Genomic DNA, 15,023 nt, shown 5'->3' with positions numbered 1-15,023 from the left:
CTCTCTGACAGCAAAGAAAGGAGAGGAAAAGGCAGCTACCAGCAAAGACCTCTCGGATATGGATTACCTGAAATCTAAAGTGGTGAAGGATTCTTCCTCCTCATCCAGTACAGAGGAAGAAACGGATAGTGAGGAGGTGGAAGAGGAAAGTGAGAATGAGGAGGATTTGGGCATTGCAGAAACCACCGGCACCCATACAGATGAAAGGGGGAAGCCAAAAGCCCAACAAAGAGAGCAAGAGACACTGGCAAAGAAGAAGAAAAAAGGATCCGCACTAGAGGTATAGCTGAATTAGACTTTTGTCTTATCTAAAGCAGGAGCTTTATGGGATAGCATGTGTCTCAGTCATTCCAGGGATGAGCTGAAAGCTTGAAGTCTGTGGGACCGGCTTTCTTGGCTCACTGGGCAGGAGCCATTAAAAAAGTTTGCTGGATCTCCTCTTAGTGCTGATTGAATTCCTGAAGTTGGGGCTTCCAGACAAGTGCTGCTAGTGCCGTTTTCAGGGGCTTTTCTGTTTTTCCTGTGTCCGTCTCTGTCTGCAGGAAACGCTGTTCTACAGAACTCAGTTTTTAGCGACTGGGTTTGACTGTCCCAGCCAAATTTGCACCCTCATCTGGCATCTCCTGCCCAGGCTGGTGCTGTTGCGAGAATCTCTTGATATTCTCTCCCACTCTTCATCCTCCTGCTTGTTGGACAAGATAGCTTTTTGTGCTGTTACTTTTGGTGTTTTTCACTCAGCTTGTTTTATTCTTTTTTTTTTCTTTTTCCCCCCATCCTTCTGTCCAGAACCAAGGCAGCTCAGCGGAAGCCAGCACACCATACACAGTGGAACTTCGCGGTGCCCCCTTGAACGTCACCGAGGTGAGCTTTGTTATGGAGCTGGGAATGGAGGCTCAAGGGTGTTTTCAGTGTGTAACTCAGCACGATCTTTGCAGAGGCTTCTAGACTTACGGAGCTGTTTTGAGAGTTGTGTGGGCAGTCAGGGAAACTTTTGAACTGGCTTTGTGCAGAGATGTTTTATGTTGCACATGGTGTTTTCTATAGTGTATATAAAAAACCTAAGTCTGAAACCTGCTGCTTCCTGTATCTGAGAACTTATTTAAACAATTATAATTCTTCCTGCAGCAAAAGATTCGTGAATTCTTCTTGCCTCTGAAGCCAGTGGCAATCCGGATAGGAAAAAACGCCCAAGGGAAAAATACAGGTAATGTCTATATGTGGAAGGGGGGTTGGATCTGTGAGTTAGAGGACCTCTCAATCACACCGCTGCTCTTTTCATCTGCAATTCCAAATCACTGGCTCGTGTCCCGATTGTTAGAGACCTTTCTATGACTTTGCAGCTCACCTGCCCTCGTTGCTGTCCATAGGATGCCGTGGGCAGAGTAATGTTGGCTGTGCTCCCTTAGGAGTAGCAGCAGGAGCTTTTTCTTTGATCTGCCTCCGGAACTTTCCTAATCATCCCGAACCATGCCAAGGAAAGGTCTCTTCCTCTGGGATAGCTGCAGCAGCACCCAGGGACTTTGCTGACCTGTGCATGTTGGCTGCAGAGCAGTCTTTAGCCAAGGCGGGTCTCCTGACAGGCTGTGGTAACTGGAGGTATGCATCAGAAAGTGTGGAGCAAGTCCTCAGAGCTGGCAGGGAACTTTGCGATACGCTGTTTTGCTTTCATAGCCTAACAGCGGATGCGCCTTTTATTTGCTCTTGGAGACACCTGTGAAAGCCTACTTCAGCTGTTAAGTCGGGCTTCTTTGGTTTGCCTGTAGAGAATAAGCTTTTAAAAGGCAGCCTTCCAGTCAGACATGGCCATTTTCAGGCCAGACTGAAACTTTAATGGGAACCTAATGCTTTATCTATAGGAATCTATATTAAAGAAAGCCCAATTCACCCTTAATTAGCCAATTAGTGGTTGTGTGTTCCCCACATGATGCTCTGTTGAACCTTTCCTTCCACCAAGGTTATATCTTTGTTGACTTGAAGAGTGAAGCAGAAGTGCAAAGGGCCTTGAAGCGAAAAAAAGAATACATAGGTAAGGGCTGTTTGTTCTGTCTTGTTCTGGCTGATGTTGATGGCAGGGTGCTCAGCTGCTGAAGTGTTCACTGCAGAAGTATCTCTTGTTGTCTTAGTTTTTTCCCAGGCAGATGGTGGGGGTGGTTTCCTCAGCTCAGCTAACGTGGGCTAAACCAGGTGCTGTGTTGGGAGCAGCGTAGAACTGGCAAGTGACTGAGCTGCGCGTGTTGCTCTTTGGCCCTCCGTCTTTTGTCCTGTGCTTGAAGTGTATCTTGCTCTTGGTATAGAAATGATATTGTTTAAATCTGATTGGGATAGTGGAGGGGATTTGTACCAACGATTCTGTAAGCCTGTGTTTGAAACCTGTTCTTGGCCTAGCCCTTAGTGGAACTACTAAAATTATAGTAGCAAAAATTCTATGTAGAATGCGAATATCTACTTGGACGCCTGTGGACTAAGTTGGCACATGCAGAAAGGCTGGAGCTATCTGAAAGGAAGGGAGACCGTGGAGCTGTCTGGCAAATATTATCCTGGTTTTTATGAAGACTGATCTCTTGCAGCCCCCACCCCCTTTTTTTTTTTTAAATCAGGCAGAGTTCTGCTCAAAGCTTGTGGAATTGTAATTGCTTGTGTCACTGCTGTAAGCCCAGGCTCTTTGTGCATTGATATTGATTGCCCGTGGCCTTGGGAAGCATCTAAGGTGCCTCTGTGTGTATGGATTAGGTGGACGATGCATTGAGGTATTCCGATGCGGGAATACTCCAAAACAAACTGTTACGGCAAAACCTGATAACCAGTCATGGCAAAGAAGGAAGAGGGACGATGAGGAAGAAGAGGACTTGTCTGAATCAGGGAGACTCTTTGTCAGGAATCTTCCCTTTACTAGCACTGAGGAGGACTTGGAGAAGATCTTTTCCAAGTACGGTAAGTATTTGCTGTGGGGCTGGGACTTGCAGGGCTACGTCTTTCCTTTGTGCCCACAGGTTTTCTTGCTGGGTGTGAATGGACAAAGCTCTGTGTCCCACACCTCTTGGTATGGACCGACTCCCATCATCTTTGTTGCCTGGTGTGGTAGTGTGTGGCTGCTTGGCTTTGAAACTGATGCTGGCTCCGTGCTTCTTTGCTCAAAGCACGTACTGCTGTGTGCTTCTGCCCTCACCCCTCTCGTCGCATCTCTGATGCAACAGTAAAAGCTCTTGCCAGTCAGTGCAGGCTCTGAGTCCTGGTGTGATGGGGAGGAGGAGAAGATAACCAAAAGCACCTGCTGCATGAAATACTGATCATGCAGGAGATTTCTAGATACCGTAGGTAAGAGGTGAATTTCTGAGATACACCTCAAATTCATGTTCATGTTCGGCATGTCAGGTGGAAGCTTGAAGCTTCCCTTTTCTAGCTCAAAGTTAAACAAGTTTAAGGTTGTCTTGGCATTAGAGTGTCCGGGGGGCAGGGAGAGAGGGTTAGGTTGTGGAAATCTTTGTTCCTGACTGAAGGTAAATGCAGCTGCTCAGAGCTTGCCTGGTCTGTGTCGCTTGTCAAAGCCCTGTGAGCTGCCACAAGGTGCACAACTGGACCTGGGGTGCTTTTGCTGGGCCTGCCTTGTCAGTCTGCAGCCAGCAGCTCCTCACCCAGGCTGGTGGCTCGCCGCATACCCTCTGCAATATCCAGAGCTGCTCTGCCCTCCCTGGCTCCCCTCCTCCCCGGCTTTGGCCAGGAGGTGCCAGTTCAGAGCGTGTGACGGCTGTGCAAGGACGTCTGTCACGGTAAAGTCTTGCCTTTTGCAGGACCCCTCTCGGAGATCCATTTCCCTATAGACAGACTGACCAAGAAATCCAAAGGATTTGCTTTCATTACCTATATGATTCCCGAGCACGCGGTGAAGGCCTACGCAGAAATGGATGGGCAAGTGTTCCAGGTATGGTGACTAATCGTTTTCCTGTGCTGTTGGACTGCAGCTGGTGGGAATGTTTGTTAGTAACGTGGCCAAGTGTTTGCTTCTGTGCTTTGCTGAAAAGGTTGAGTCTCTTCTGCCTTGCTCTATGGGAACACAGTTGCTTTTGGTAGAGTAGCCTGGTTTGAACAGCCTTGCAGGTACCAAAATGTGAGCTAGAGATGGAGAAGATCTGAGTCTCAGTCTCTCACATTGTGTGGCTACTCTGACTTGCAGTAATATCTCCTTTGGGAAGGAAGGTTCCCTCCTTCCACCTAGGCTGCTTGACTAGGAAAGTTGCCAGAAAATTTCTTCCGCTCTGCTTGGTTCGTGAACTTCTGTGGGTTATTTCAGAGCTGCTGGACCTATTCTTCCTTTCTTCTAGGGTAGAATGATGCATCTCTTACCATCCACAATCAAAAAGGAAAAAAACGAAGATGTAGATGCAGAAGATTCTTCCTCCTACAAAAAGCAGAAAGAGGCCAGGGACAAAGCCAACAGTGCCAGGTACAGGGGTGTCTTGTAGTGGGGCAAGACAACACAACCTGCCAAATTCCCAAGAGGCAGGAATGCATGTGGGGCCTTTGCAGGGGCTATATAGATTACCAAAGTCAATAAAGTGTTTGCCTGTGCAGCTCTGTTTCCTTTATCTCTTACCTACTTGATTCCTCTGTCCAAGTACCGTTAGTAGTTCAGTGAGCAGCAGAAATTGAGAGAAACATGGTTTTGAATGGATTTGTGTATGAGTTTATTTCTCTGGTGTCTAAAAAAAGTTGGTCTGATGCTGTAATTCTTTAGGGTAGTGGTTTCAGATCAGTTGCGTCTTTCTCCTCTACTTGGCCACCTGTATTTCTAAAACTTGTAGGAACTTTATCTTTCTATGTGACAAATTAGTTTGAAAGAAGTGGCTGATACTTTCTAACTTGAAGGGAAAGGAATGCAACCTTGCTTGCGTGGGCTTTGTGCTTCTGGGAAACCAGTTGAAAAAACGTGTGTTCCTCTGAGCCAACATCTGAACTTCCAGCCGTAGCTGCAGAGCTGTGACCAGTGACCTCTAGGGAAGAAGAACTAAGCTGCAGCCACTGCTGCCTTTCTGTTTGCTCTCCAGTCATGTCTCCCTCATCCTGTTCTTCTCTAAGGATGTTCCACCCTTCTTTCCCTCAAACTCTTTACCCCGGCTGCTGCTGGTGGCATTCAAAGTTTTTTTTTTCCCAGGACCATTGAATAAAGAGACACCAGTGGAAGAAGGGACTGCGTGACTCTGAACCTGGCTCTTCTTTCTCTTGGCAGCTCTCACAACTGGAACACGTTGTTTGTGGGGACAAACGCCGTGGCTGATGCCATTGCTCAGAAGTACAACGCTTCCAAAAGCCAAGTGCTCGATCATGTGAGTTGGCTTATTGATCAGCAGGGATGGGAGATCACTTTCTTATCTTTTGCCTCGTGCCCAGGGCCTTCCTGGTCTTTTTGTGCACCAAAAGCCTCTGTGCACCAACGAGCACAGATCAGTGGTGCTGTAGCTTCTCTGTGGGATCTAAACCTAACAATCGTTTTGTCACTGGAAGATAAAGTGACACTCCCAGCCCTCTTGCCCACTCTGCTTTTCTGTGGCTGAATTTTGCATTTCTACATAACTAGAAGTTGATGGGAATTTACACCTGAAAGCTCAGATCCTTCCTGGAAGCTTCATTTTTGTCTTGGGAAGCGTTCTGACTCCAACAGCAAAACTCTCAGCAGCTTCAGAGGAGCTGGAGCATTTTACCTTCAAGCTCTCTGCCAAATTCCCTTTGCATCTGCTTCTGAGAGCAGCAGGAACAACAAGTGACTGGCATTCTTGTCTGCAGGAGAGTAAAGACAGCGTGGCAGTGAGGGTTGCTCTGGGAGAAACCGAGCTGGTCCAGGAAATTCGCCGGTTCCTCATTGAAAACGGAGTCAGCCTGGATTCCTTCAGTCAGGTGAGATGCCCAGCTGGAGGCAGCGATGTGGACCTCTTCTATATGATGGCCTAGTCCTAGTGTCCTCAGCTCTCTTTGAAATTAGTAACAAAATCCTCGGCATCTTGCAGGTTTGACCCCTTACATGGGTTAGGAAATGTTCAGTCCATTTGAAAATGCAACTGCCCTTGGGATGGTTGAAATACATAGTATGATGGCTTATAGTATGATGGTCAGCTTGCTGTAGGCAGAGAAGGAGTCCTGTGTCCATACCAGGGTGGATCTGGAGCTGAAACCTCCATACATGAGCATTTGTGGAACTGGGAGGTTGTACTGGGGTGTAGATCTTATAGAAGGGTTTGCTAAATGGCTGTTGGTCCCCTTGGATCCTGGAAGGGGGTGACGTGGATTGAGAGAGCACGGCGTGTTGGATCTGAAATCTTCAGTTGTAAGATACTGGGTTTTGCTTTTTTTATATCCCATCTCCCCTTTCTTCCCCCACTGTACGTGGCAGGCTGCTGGTGAGCGGAGTAAAACGGTGATCCTGGTAAAGAACCTCCCAGCCAACACGAGCGTAGCAGAGCTGGAGGATGTCTTTGGCAAGCACGGCAGCCTGGGCCGGGTGCTGCTGCCAGAAGGAGGCATCACTGCCATTGTGGAATTCCTGGAGCCAACTGAGGCCAAGCAAGCGTTCACCAAGCTGGCCTACTCCAAGGTGAGTGTGGTGACGGGTAGGCAGCTGCCTGGGGAGTGTGGATCTTGGCTAGTTCTGAAGCTGCCAAAAGGAGTGCTTGCTACAAATGTGAGGGGCAGAGGACTTTTGAGGGAAGTGAGTTATCCCAGAGCCACTGCTGTTACCCTCTGTCCCTTGGATTTAGGGAGATGCCTGGTCCATCCTTGTGCAGTAGTGGCTGAGTGGGGCTCTCGACCTGCAGAAGATGGCTGGAGGAGGGGGCTGTGACACATCTAGAAAAGCCTGGGTGGCCTGGAGAGGGTTTCTTTTACCTTTTGCAATACAGGAGCGTTGTACGTGGTAGACTGTGGTCCTGTGTGAGGCTGGATACAGACTCTCCTTCAATGAAAGAGAGTTTAGCCAGCTGAAAACGTTGCTCAGCTTTTCCACTGCTGTTTTCCACTACAGAGTGAGAGGAAAGTAAAGCTGAGAGCAGAGCTTTTTCTTCAGGCCTTGCCCTCCACTCTTCACTTCTCTCCTGTGTTCCCTTTACAGTTTCATTCTGTGCCGTTATATCTGGAATGGGCTCCAATGGGTGTCTTCTTCAGCCCAGCCCCTCAGAAGAAAACCCTTGAGGTTCCAGAAAAGGAGGGCAAAGCAAGGCTGGTACCGGGTAAGAACTTTGACTTTGGGACAGAGGTATCTCTGGTTTTTTTCGCCGCTCCTTTATAAGTAAAGCAGCAATGCTGATATATTCCTGACCCTTTGGGGATGGAACCAGCCTCACGAGGTCGTCTGCACGGCCCTTAGGGTCACCCTCTCTGCAGTGCGTTAGTTGATCATATCACGCAAGCGCTGTGCTCGTTCTTGCCCCTGCCCTCCTCGCCTCCTGGATGAGGCGTGGGCACTGAAGTGCTGCTCTCAGCGCCCAGGTCCAGTTTGGACTGGGCTAACAGGAGCTCTGGGAAGAGATTTTTGGTCCAGTCTGGTCTCGGCAGCAGCCGTCGGGAGAGCAGTAGCTGTTCTCCGTAAGCCGGACCTGACCCCGAGAGTGTGAGCGGTTGTGCGCTGTGCAAGGACACAGTCCCTGCCCATGGGCAGCCAAGCGAGCTGCAGCAGCAGGAGTACTAGGCAGCAGTGGATGGATGGAGAGGCTGACTTGCTGGTGGCAGGTTTTGGGTCCCTGTACGTACTTCTAGGCTCTTGTGTCAAGCTGCACCGTATGCTTTGTCTGGGTGATTTCCCGCTGCAAGGATGTGATCTTCCCTCCCTGAGTATACCCTCTTTCTCCCCATCCCAGGGGCTGTAAAAAATAAAATCTTGCCTGTATATTTAAAGCCTCTCAAGATCCTTTCGAAAAAGAGGAGGCTGGAGGAGCATGGATTTATGTAGGTTTGTTTTGCTAGAAGCTATTTCAGGACTCTGAGGTTTTGGGAGGGGGGGAGAAAAGCTGACGAAAAGCCTCTTCCCGGGCTGCCATTCTGCGCCCTGGTCACGGGGGAAGGCTGGAGCCAGGGGGAGGTGGGGGGCCACTTTATCTCCCTGTAACGGAGACCCTCACCTGGAGATAAAGGGCTATAAGCACAGGAGCTCCTGGAAGGCTGCTCGAGGCTGATAATGGTCTTTGCTGCCAGCCTCTGGATCTGGGAGAGGGAAGGGAGGGGATGTGGAGCGAATGCCTCGCTCACAAAAGGGCTCCGGGTTGGCAGCGTGTGGCCGTGTCATATTGTGCCAGGCACAGACGGAGGCACCTCTTCATCCCACCCCTGTCTCGCTGAATCCCTTCCTTCCTCTTCCCTCAAACAAGCCTCCTTCAAAGGCAATGTTTTTTTTTTTCTGTGGCTTCTTAGCAAATACCCCGCCAGCTGGAGTGAGGAGGGTTGGACCACCCAACCAAAAAGGCTTGGCCTGCGTGATGCAGGGGGCAGGGAGGGCAACCAGATGGAGCTGTATGGGGAAAGACAGCTCTTGGGATGGAGCTGGGTAGTCTCTGCACACCCCTGGCCCAATGCAGGCTCTCCTCATATGAAATGAGGGAGAAATAAACCTAGAAAAATCACTGAGGGGGATGTTAATGCCAAAGGGAGATGCGTAGTTTGCCCCTTATGAGCATAGCATCAGCTGTGCTGTAGGGAATGAAGATGCTCTAAAAGATAAGTGGTCTGGCGAGGAAAGGAGTTGACAAGTCAATGGAAAAGAGAGAGTGAGAGAGCATGAGCGCATGCTTGTGTGTATTCCCTGATGCCTAATAAGGGCCTAGTCCCACCACAGCCTCCATTTCAGCATGGGATCCAATGGATTGCTCCTCAAACCTCCCGTGTGTGCAAAAGCTCAGTAGCTTTGAGGCCTCTTCATCACATTAAGTACGGTAGAAATTATTAAGCCATTTTAGAAGTTGGGAAGAGAGGGGATGGATGGATGGATGGATGGATGGATGGATGGATAGAGAGAGTCAAAATGCAGTTGCCAAAGCCTCCCTTGTTGAGACCAACTGCAAATACCAGCAGATTTGCCCATTGATCAGCTGTACAGTATCCAGGTTTCTGTTAACTTCACAGCCCCACCGTGGGGCTTGGGTGCCCCAGAGGAAGCTGTTGTGCCGACTGCTGAATTGCAGCTTGATTATTTGGTTTTCTTTTTACAGATTTGTCTTTGCAGAATCCCAAAGCAAGCTTTGTACAAAGTAGTGCTCATTGCTGTTGACCTGAGTGAGGTTTGTGGGTCACAGAGTGTGAACTCTGGAAGTGTTAATGCTACAGTGAAGCCCTTTAGGACCACAGCCTCTGTGCTGGGTGCAGTTCTTCATTGACCTTCAGTATGTGTTTGGGCTTAACAGACCATATTCCTTCACATGCTGATGGGAAAGTTCTCATTTCACATCCTGTGGATACATATTGGCAAGAGATGAGGTTTCAGAGCAGCACAGAAGGATGCTCAAGCAAATTTGGGGCCCTTGCCTAGTTCAGCAGATGTCTGGCTGGGTTTGGTGTGAGGGTGTCCGAGTGCTGGGGAAGCAGGTTTGTGGAGTTTCTACGCTCAAAGTATAGGCAATATTTTAGTTTTCATGGGGATGTGTTCACATACTGTATGTTGAGCTTGCATCAGTCTATGTCCACCCACAAAGAGCCAATAGAGAAGTGGCCTGTTTCTGCTGCAGTAGAAACTGTTAGCTGGGGTAGTGGGCAAGTTCCCCCCAAATTTGGCTTTGTTACATCTTAGAGTTGGGTTTATTCTTTTTGTTTCAGATGAAGCTATAATGGGCTCAGAGGAAACAGCAGCACAGGAGGAAGAGGAGGAAGAAGAAGAGGAGGAGGAGGAAGAAGAAAGCATTCCTGGGTGTACCTTGTTCATCAAAAACCTGAACTTTGCCACCACGGAAGACACGCTGAAGGAGGTGAGCCGTAAGCGAGGAGAGGGGACAGGGTTTTGCTTAGCACGATCTGTTCAGATGGAGCAGGAGACGGTTAATGTGTGGTTGAGGGCCAGACTGAGATGCCTGATGGACTAAAGCCCCCACTCCCAGCACGAGTTAGAAGAAAGGGCTCTACTCTGCTGCAGAAGGCAAGGGGCAAGCAAGCTGTTCTCCGCCTGTTGTGCTAAGGATAAAGTGTTTAAAGGAGTTAAGTTGCAGCCAGTATGACCTAACGGGAGATGAGGGAGCACTGGATTGTACTGGGACTAGGAACCTCTGCTTTGGGGTTTCAGGCATCAGTTAAGACAAATGTATCTGAAATGTTTTGGTGGGGTTTAATTCCACCTCAGGACAGGTGGAGGCAGTACGAAATCTTCTAAGACTCATCATTCTCTGCATTTCCTGTGCTTTCTGTAATGCTTCTCCTTGGGACAAGCACTTTTGCAGCTGTGATACTGCTTTGTGTGTTAAGGCAATAAATAGATGATGGTATCGCTGAGATGTGCTTTTCATCTAAGCTTCTGCCAACATTGAGCTGTCTGTATTGCTTTACCTCAGCAAAGCACTTGGGAGAGATCGTAGCATTTCTAAAGCCATGCGGGATGTTAATAGCGAAATAGGGAAAAGCAACTGGGAGTTCTCATCTCTGCCACTTTTTATAGCCTTGTGAAATGCCACATTTCATGGCCCAAGAACGCTGGCGCAATGTCAGTCGGTCCTGGGCCCGTGATCCTCTACCTTGGGACTGTGGTACTATGTAGAGATCCTGGTCCAGTTGGGTCTGGGGACAAATGTAAATCTTCAGAGGAGGACCGGGGCTTGTCCTGTCTTCTTTTTCTGCCTTCTGGCTGCAGTTTTACAAGGGAGTTGAATAGATGGTTTGCAGCCCCCGCTACCCTCCAGCCCCTCCTTCGTGTCTTCAGAAAGAGCTGTGATCTAGGGGCATCACAGGAGTCACCCACCCCTAAGGTCCCTCCCTGGCTGAGGGCATTTTGTAATCCATAGTGTTCCTCCAGAGCCATCCCATCTCTCTGCGCTGTTTCTCAGGAGTGGTGGAGGATTTCTGGGAACGCGTGTATTGAATTCTTCAAAAGTCTCTGTGCGTGTGTGTATTTGTACAGAAATAATTTTATAAGATACAGCTGCACTGACTGCTTGTCAGGTGTGCGCTGGGGGGAGGTGGGCCTGTGAGCGTGTGCTCCTGGCTCTGGAAGAGGGCCACGTTGTCACTCGAGTTGCAAGCCTGTGACAAAGGGAACTGAATCACGTGTCCAAATTCCTTGCAGACGTTCTCCAAAGTGGGAGCTGTGAAGAGCTGCACAATATCCAAGAAGAAAGACAAAGCAGGTACTCTAGATGTTGCTGTTCAATTCCTTCCCTTGTCTGGTTGCTGAGGGCTCAGGTGTGGCATTGCTTTAGCATTCATCTGGCTGAGCATTTGTGTTCTTGTTGGCGAAATCCTTAATATTTCTAGAAGTGTGCCTGTTGAAATGGCTGAAAGCAGCAACCAAAAATACCCCGGGGTTCAGTCTAGAAGGTTAAGCTCAATTATGGTATTTGTGGAGACGTGGCCTTCTCTTGAGATCTTGAGATAGAGAAGCCAACTCCTTCAGGATCACAGAAGAGAGCGGGATGCAAGTTGAAAGGAACCGGTGCCCCACGATGATTAAACCTGCGCATGACATGCTTTATCTGCGATAACGGCCGGGATCTTCAAGGATGCCTGGCTGAGTACTGTGCTGAGTGGGCTTCGTTTGCCTTCTGCCTGCCAGCTTCGAACCCAGCAGGCTGTGGGGACGAGCGGTTATGCCTGTTGCATTGACTGTGCTCGCTTTCTGGGCCGTTGGACAGGGAAGAGTTTGCTTAAGGCAAGCACTGGCTAGATGGGCTATGTCTTCTTCCCGGATTTTAGGCTAGGGAGTTGCATGGCTTTACGGGATTTTGCCTTAACAGGGCTCCTCTTGCATGGAATACTCGAAAACTTGGATCCACTGAAAGAAAAAGAAATTAAGCGAACTCTACAGTGCTGCTCACATGTCTGGCTGTAGGCATGCTCATGACCAGACAGCGACGTTTGAGTCTAGGCTGATCTCTTACCACCTACCAAAGCAACCTCCTTCTGTCACTCTACACTCTGCTACCATTGAGGTGTTGAAGTTGGAAACTGGGCGTTATGTTTTTGCTTGCGGATTTTTCCTTTCCTCACCTAGCCTTAATTATGGCTCTTGCACCGGTCAGCGTGTTCCTCCGAAGCATGGTGTGACCGTAGGTGCCGCAAACCTTTGCTGTGCGGGGAGGTGGAATAGGTGTCTCCTCCTTTGGTGTGGAACGGGCAGCTGCCTGCCCAGGTTTATAGAAGTGCTTGCTCCTTTTGTGCCTTGCAGACCTCAAAGGCGTTTTGTCTCTTAAATGAAACACGGGGCTCGCACTTTGTGATGATGGGAAATACAGCACGTGGCAGTCCAAACTGAAACAGATCTCAAATGCTCGGCTCCCAGCAGTGGTCAGTAACTGACTGCTTGTCAAGTGTTGGCCAAATGAATTTCTGAAGGGGTCGCAGGTTAGAAGCGTCTCCTCTGGGGACCAGACTGCAACCTGGATATCGCTATCCTGCAACAAAAGTCACACTCATTTCTGGGTAGTTGGCAAATTTTCCAAATGAAGGTCTCATTTCAGTCATGAGGAAAAAGTCCTGTGTATAAACAAATGTTTGCTTATCCATAATGGGATCACTTAGCCTGACCATGACTGTCGGTTGTTTTGTAGGACTTAGTGTTTTATTTAAGGAGGTTGCACTGAAATTATGCAAAGCAAAAAACCTGTTTTGCATGCAACGTCAGTTATCTCCTCTTTGACATCGGCACCAAAACAAGCTGTTCTAGAGCGGCATCTTGCTCAAAACAAGTCAGTAACGGGTGCTAATGAGGAGCATGAGAGTCAGGGCATGGGCAGGCTGGCCCTTTGCCTGGAGTATTAGTTTCTGTCCCCCCAGTTTTGGCAATCAGTGCTTGCTCCTGATTTGTTTTTAAATCTCCTGCTTAATATTGTCACTGTTCCCTGCTAGCTCAATGAGTCCCCTTTCTCTTCTGACAGGCACTTTGCTTTCAATGGGCTTTGGATTTGTGGAGTACAAGAAGCCAGAGAGTGCCCAGAAGGCCCTGCGCCGGCTCCAGGTAAGCTTAAGCATTGTCAGTCCGGATTTCTTTCCAGAGATGGTGGGCAAAGACATCCTTGGCTCATCCCAGAACAAATAATAAGACAGTCCTTGCCTTGAAGAGTTTGCAGTCCAGAGGTAGAGAAAACCATAGCCCAGAGCAGTGAAGTGACTCGTCTTTGCCAGTTTAGTGGCAGAGCTGAGGTTGATGGACAGCGAGATCAGGGATGTTGGCTGCTGCTTCAGTCAGACAAGCTGTCTCCAACCTCATACCAGAAGCCTTGCCTCGCATGAGCGGTGGTCAACAGAGAAAAACTTTGGCAGGGAGAAGGGGAGGACTATGTGGGAAAGAGCAAGATGTGAAATGCTGTGCTTGTATCCTGGAAGCTTGGAAGCTGTTGTGACTTTGATTTTTTTTTTTTTTTTTCCCTGTTGTTGTTTCTTTGTTTTAACTTCTAGGGCTGCTCTGTAGATGGCCATAAGCTGGAAGTGAAAATCTCGGAGAGAGCTATCAGGTAAAGCTTATGTCTCACCTCTGTAACATGGTTATATTTAAGCTGCAGTAATGCTCAGTTCTTCACTTCCTACCTAGCATTTCAGCATCATGAGGGATGTGATCAGTAGTGCTCTGACTGTTGAACACATCAGCCTTTGTTGTGCTTTACTCAGAGTCACTTTAGTCAGTCTTACTTGAAAAGAAAAAAGAAATTATGAATAGCTGATGCAAAGGTGTTCACTCACTAAATGACATATTTCCACTTAAAATCCCTGAGCAGCGTGCAGTAGCAGGACCCCAAAAATGAGCCCAAAGTGAGAACCGGGCACTTGAGTTTTCTTCCACACGCAAGGAAAAGGCTCCTCTAAAACCTCTGCTTTGGTGACAGTTCGGTCAGCATTGCAAAATCAACTGATAGCCCAAGTTCCAGTGGATTTAAGGAGTTCTTGAAGACCAATATTCTTTAGGTAATGAAATCTTTTACCCTAGTTCATCAGGGAGAACAGGACCTTAAGAATAATGTTCTGCTGCTGATTCTGATCAAATCAAGACAAATACAGGTTTCTTTCTTGCTTGAAAAAAAATTTGGATTCAACTTCTTTTGTTTGGGCATTCAGGTGCAGAGGAGATGGTTACTTGGGGATGAATTTAGTTGGAGTTTGAGTCCTGCTTTTTAGGGTTTTCTTCCTAGTTTTTATTCAGTACAGAACCTTCTAAGTGCAAAGTTGAAAATTAATCCAGATGTTTGAAGGTGAATGTTGGCACCTGAAAACTGTCCGTTAGGCATTTTGGAAACCCTACCGGTGGAGGTATCTCTTAAGTGTCCAAATTTTTTGAAAATCTGATCCCTGGGGACCAGAAGCAGTCTGACAGCTTCCTGTCTGCACTTTGTATTTCAATTCTTTTATAAACCGTTTTCATCCATTTTGATTTTTAAAATCCCTTCAGTAGGTATCCACCCTACAATGCAGAATGCTTTGCTTTATGAAATAAGCTGCTGTGTTTTGTATTAGGTAAATCCTTATCTTGTCCAAATGCAATACAATTCTGAAGTTAAAAAAATAATAATCTATTAAAAAAATTTCATTTGCTATTTTCTAAGCCAGTAAGAAAAAGAATCAAAATTAGCTTACATTAAGCTATTTTTTTTTTAATGTATCAAATGGTACATTCTCCTGACAATTGAATGGGCAAGATTTGATGTCAAAACAAAAGTTAGTGGCAAACGTGAGTCCAGGCCAGCTGCTTAACCTCAGTTGAGGTTGCAGTCAGCAAGCTGGACAGTTTGATTTTCAGAGGTAGGATTTAAATCACTGAAATTCATTCCTTCTCGGTGTACTGTATGACGTTTCCATTGTCGCCAGTAAGATGCCAGTGAGGATGTCGATGGTTGCTAGCTGGCTAATTATTCTGCATTCTT

General features: G+C 47.8%; 1 protein-coding gene across 1 annotated transcript in view; it reads left to right on the top strand.

The window, feature by feature from the left end:
* Window positions 1-15,023, top strand: part of RBM19 (RNA binding motif protein 19) — a 71,102-nt gene that overhangs the window by 3,984 nt on the left and 52,095 nt on the right. The window contains exons 6-20 of the mRNA XM_052796216.1: window positions 12-280; window positions 787-861; window positions 1,126-1,204; window positions 1,955-2,026; window positions 2,731-2,931; window positions 3,789-3,919; window positions 4,320-4,441; window positions 5,225-5,321; window positions 5,779-5,889; window positions 6,383-6,583; window positions 7,097-7,214; window positions 9,787-9,935; window positions 11,240-11,300; window positions 13,047-13,126; window positions 13,567-13,622. Coding sequence (XP_052652176.1) covers window positions 12-280; window positions 787-861; window positions 1,126-1,204; window positions 1,955-2,026; window positions 2,731-2,931; window positions 3,789-3,919; window positions 4,320-4,441; window positions 5,225-5,321; window positions 5,779-5,889; window positions 6,383-6,583; window positions 7,097-7,214; window positions 9,787-9,935; window positions 11,240-11,300; window positions 13,047-13,126; window positions 13,567-13,622 — 1,822 coding nt within the window. The remainder of the gene's footprint in view (window positions 1-11; window positions 281-786; window positions 862-1,125; window positions 1,205-1,954; window positions 2,027-2,730; window positions 2,932-3,788; window positions 3,920-4,319; window positions 4,442-5,224; window positions 5,322-5,778; window positions 5,890-6,382; window positions 6,584-7,096; window positions 7,215-9,786; window positions 9,936-11,239; window positions 11,301-13,046; window positions 13,127-13,566; window positions 13,623-15,023) is intronic.

Source organism: Harpia harpyja, chromosome 9 (genome assembly GCF_026419915.1).
Source record: "Harpia harpyja isolate bHarHar1 chromosome 9, bHarHar1 primary haplotype, whole genome shotgun sequence".
Lineage (NCBI taxonomy): Eukaryota > Metazoa > Chordata > Aves > Accipitriformes > Accipitridae > Harpia > Harpia harpyja.
The sequence above is the reverse complement of the archived record's forward strand: the minus strand, read 5'-3'. Positions and strand labels throughout refer to the sequence as shown.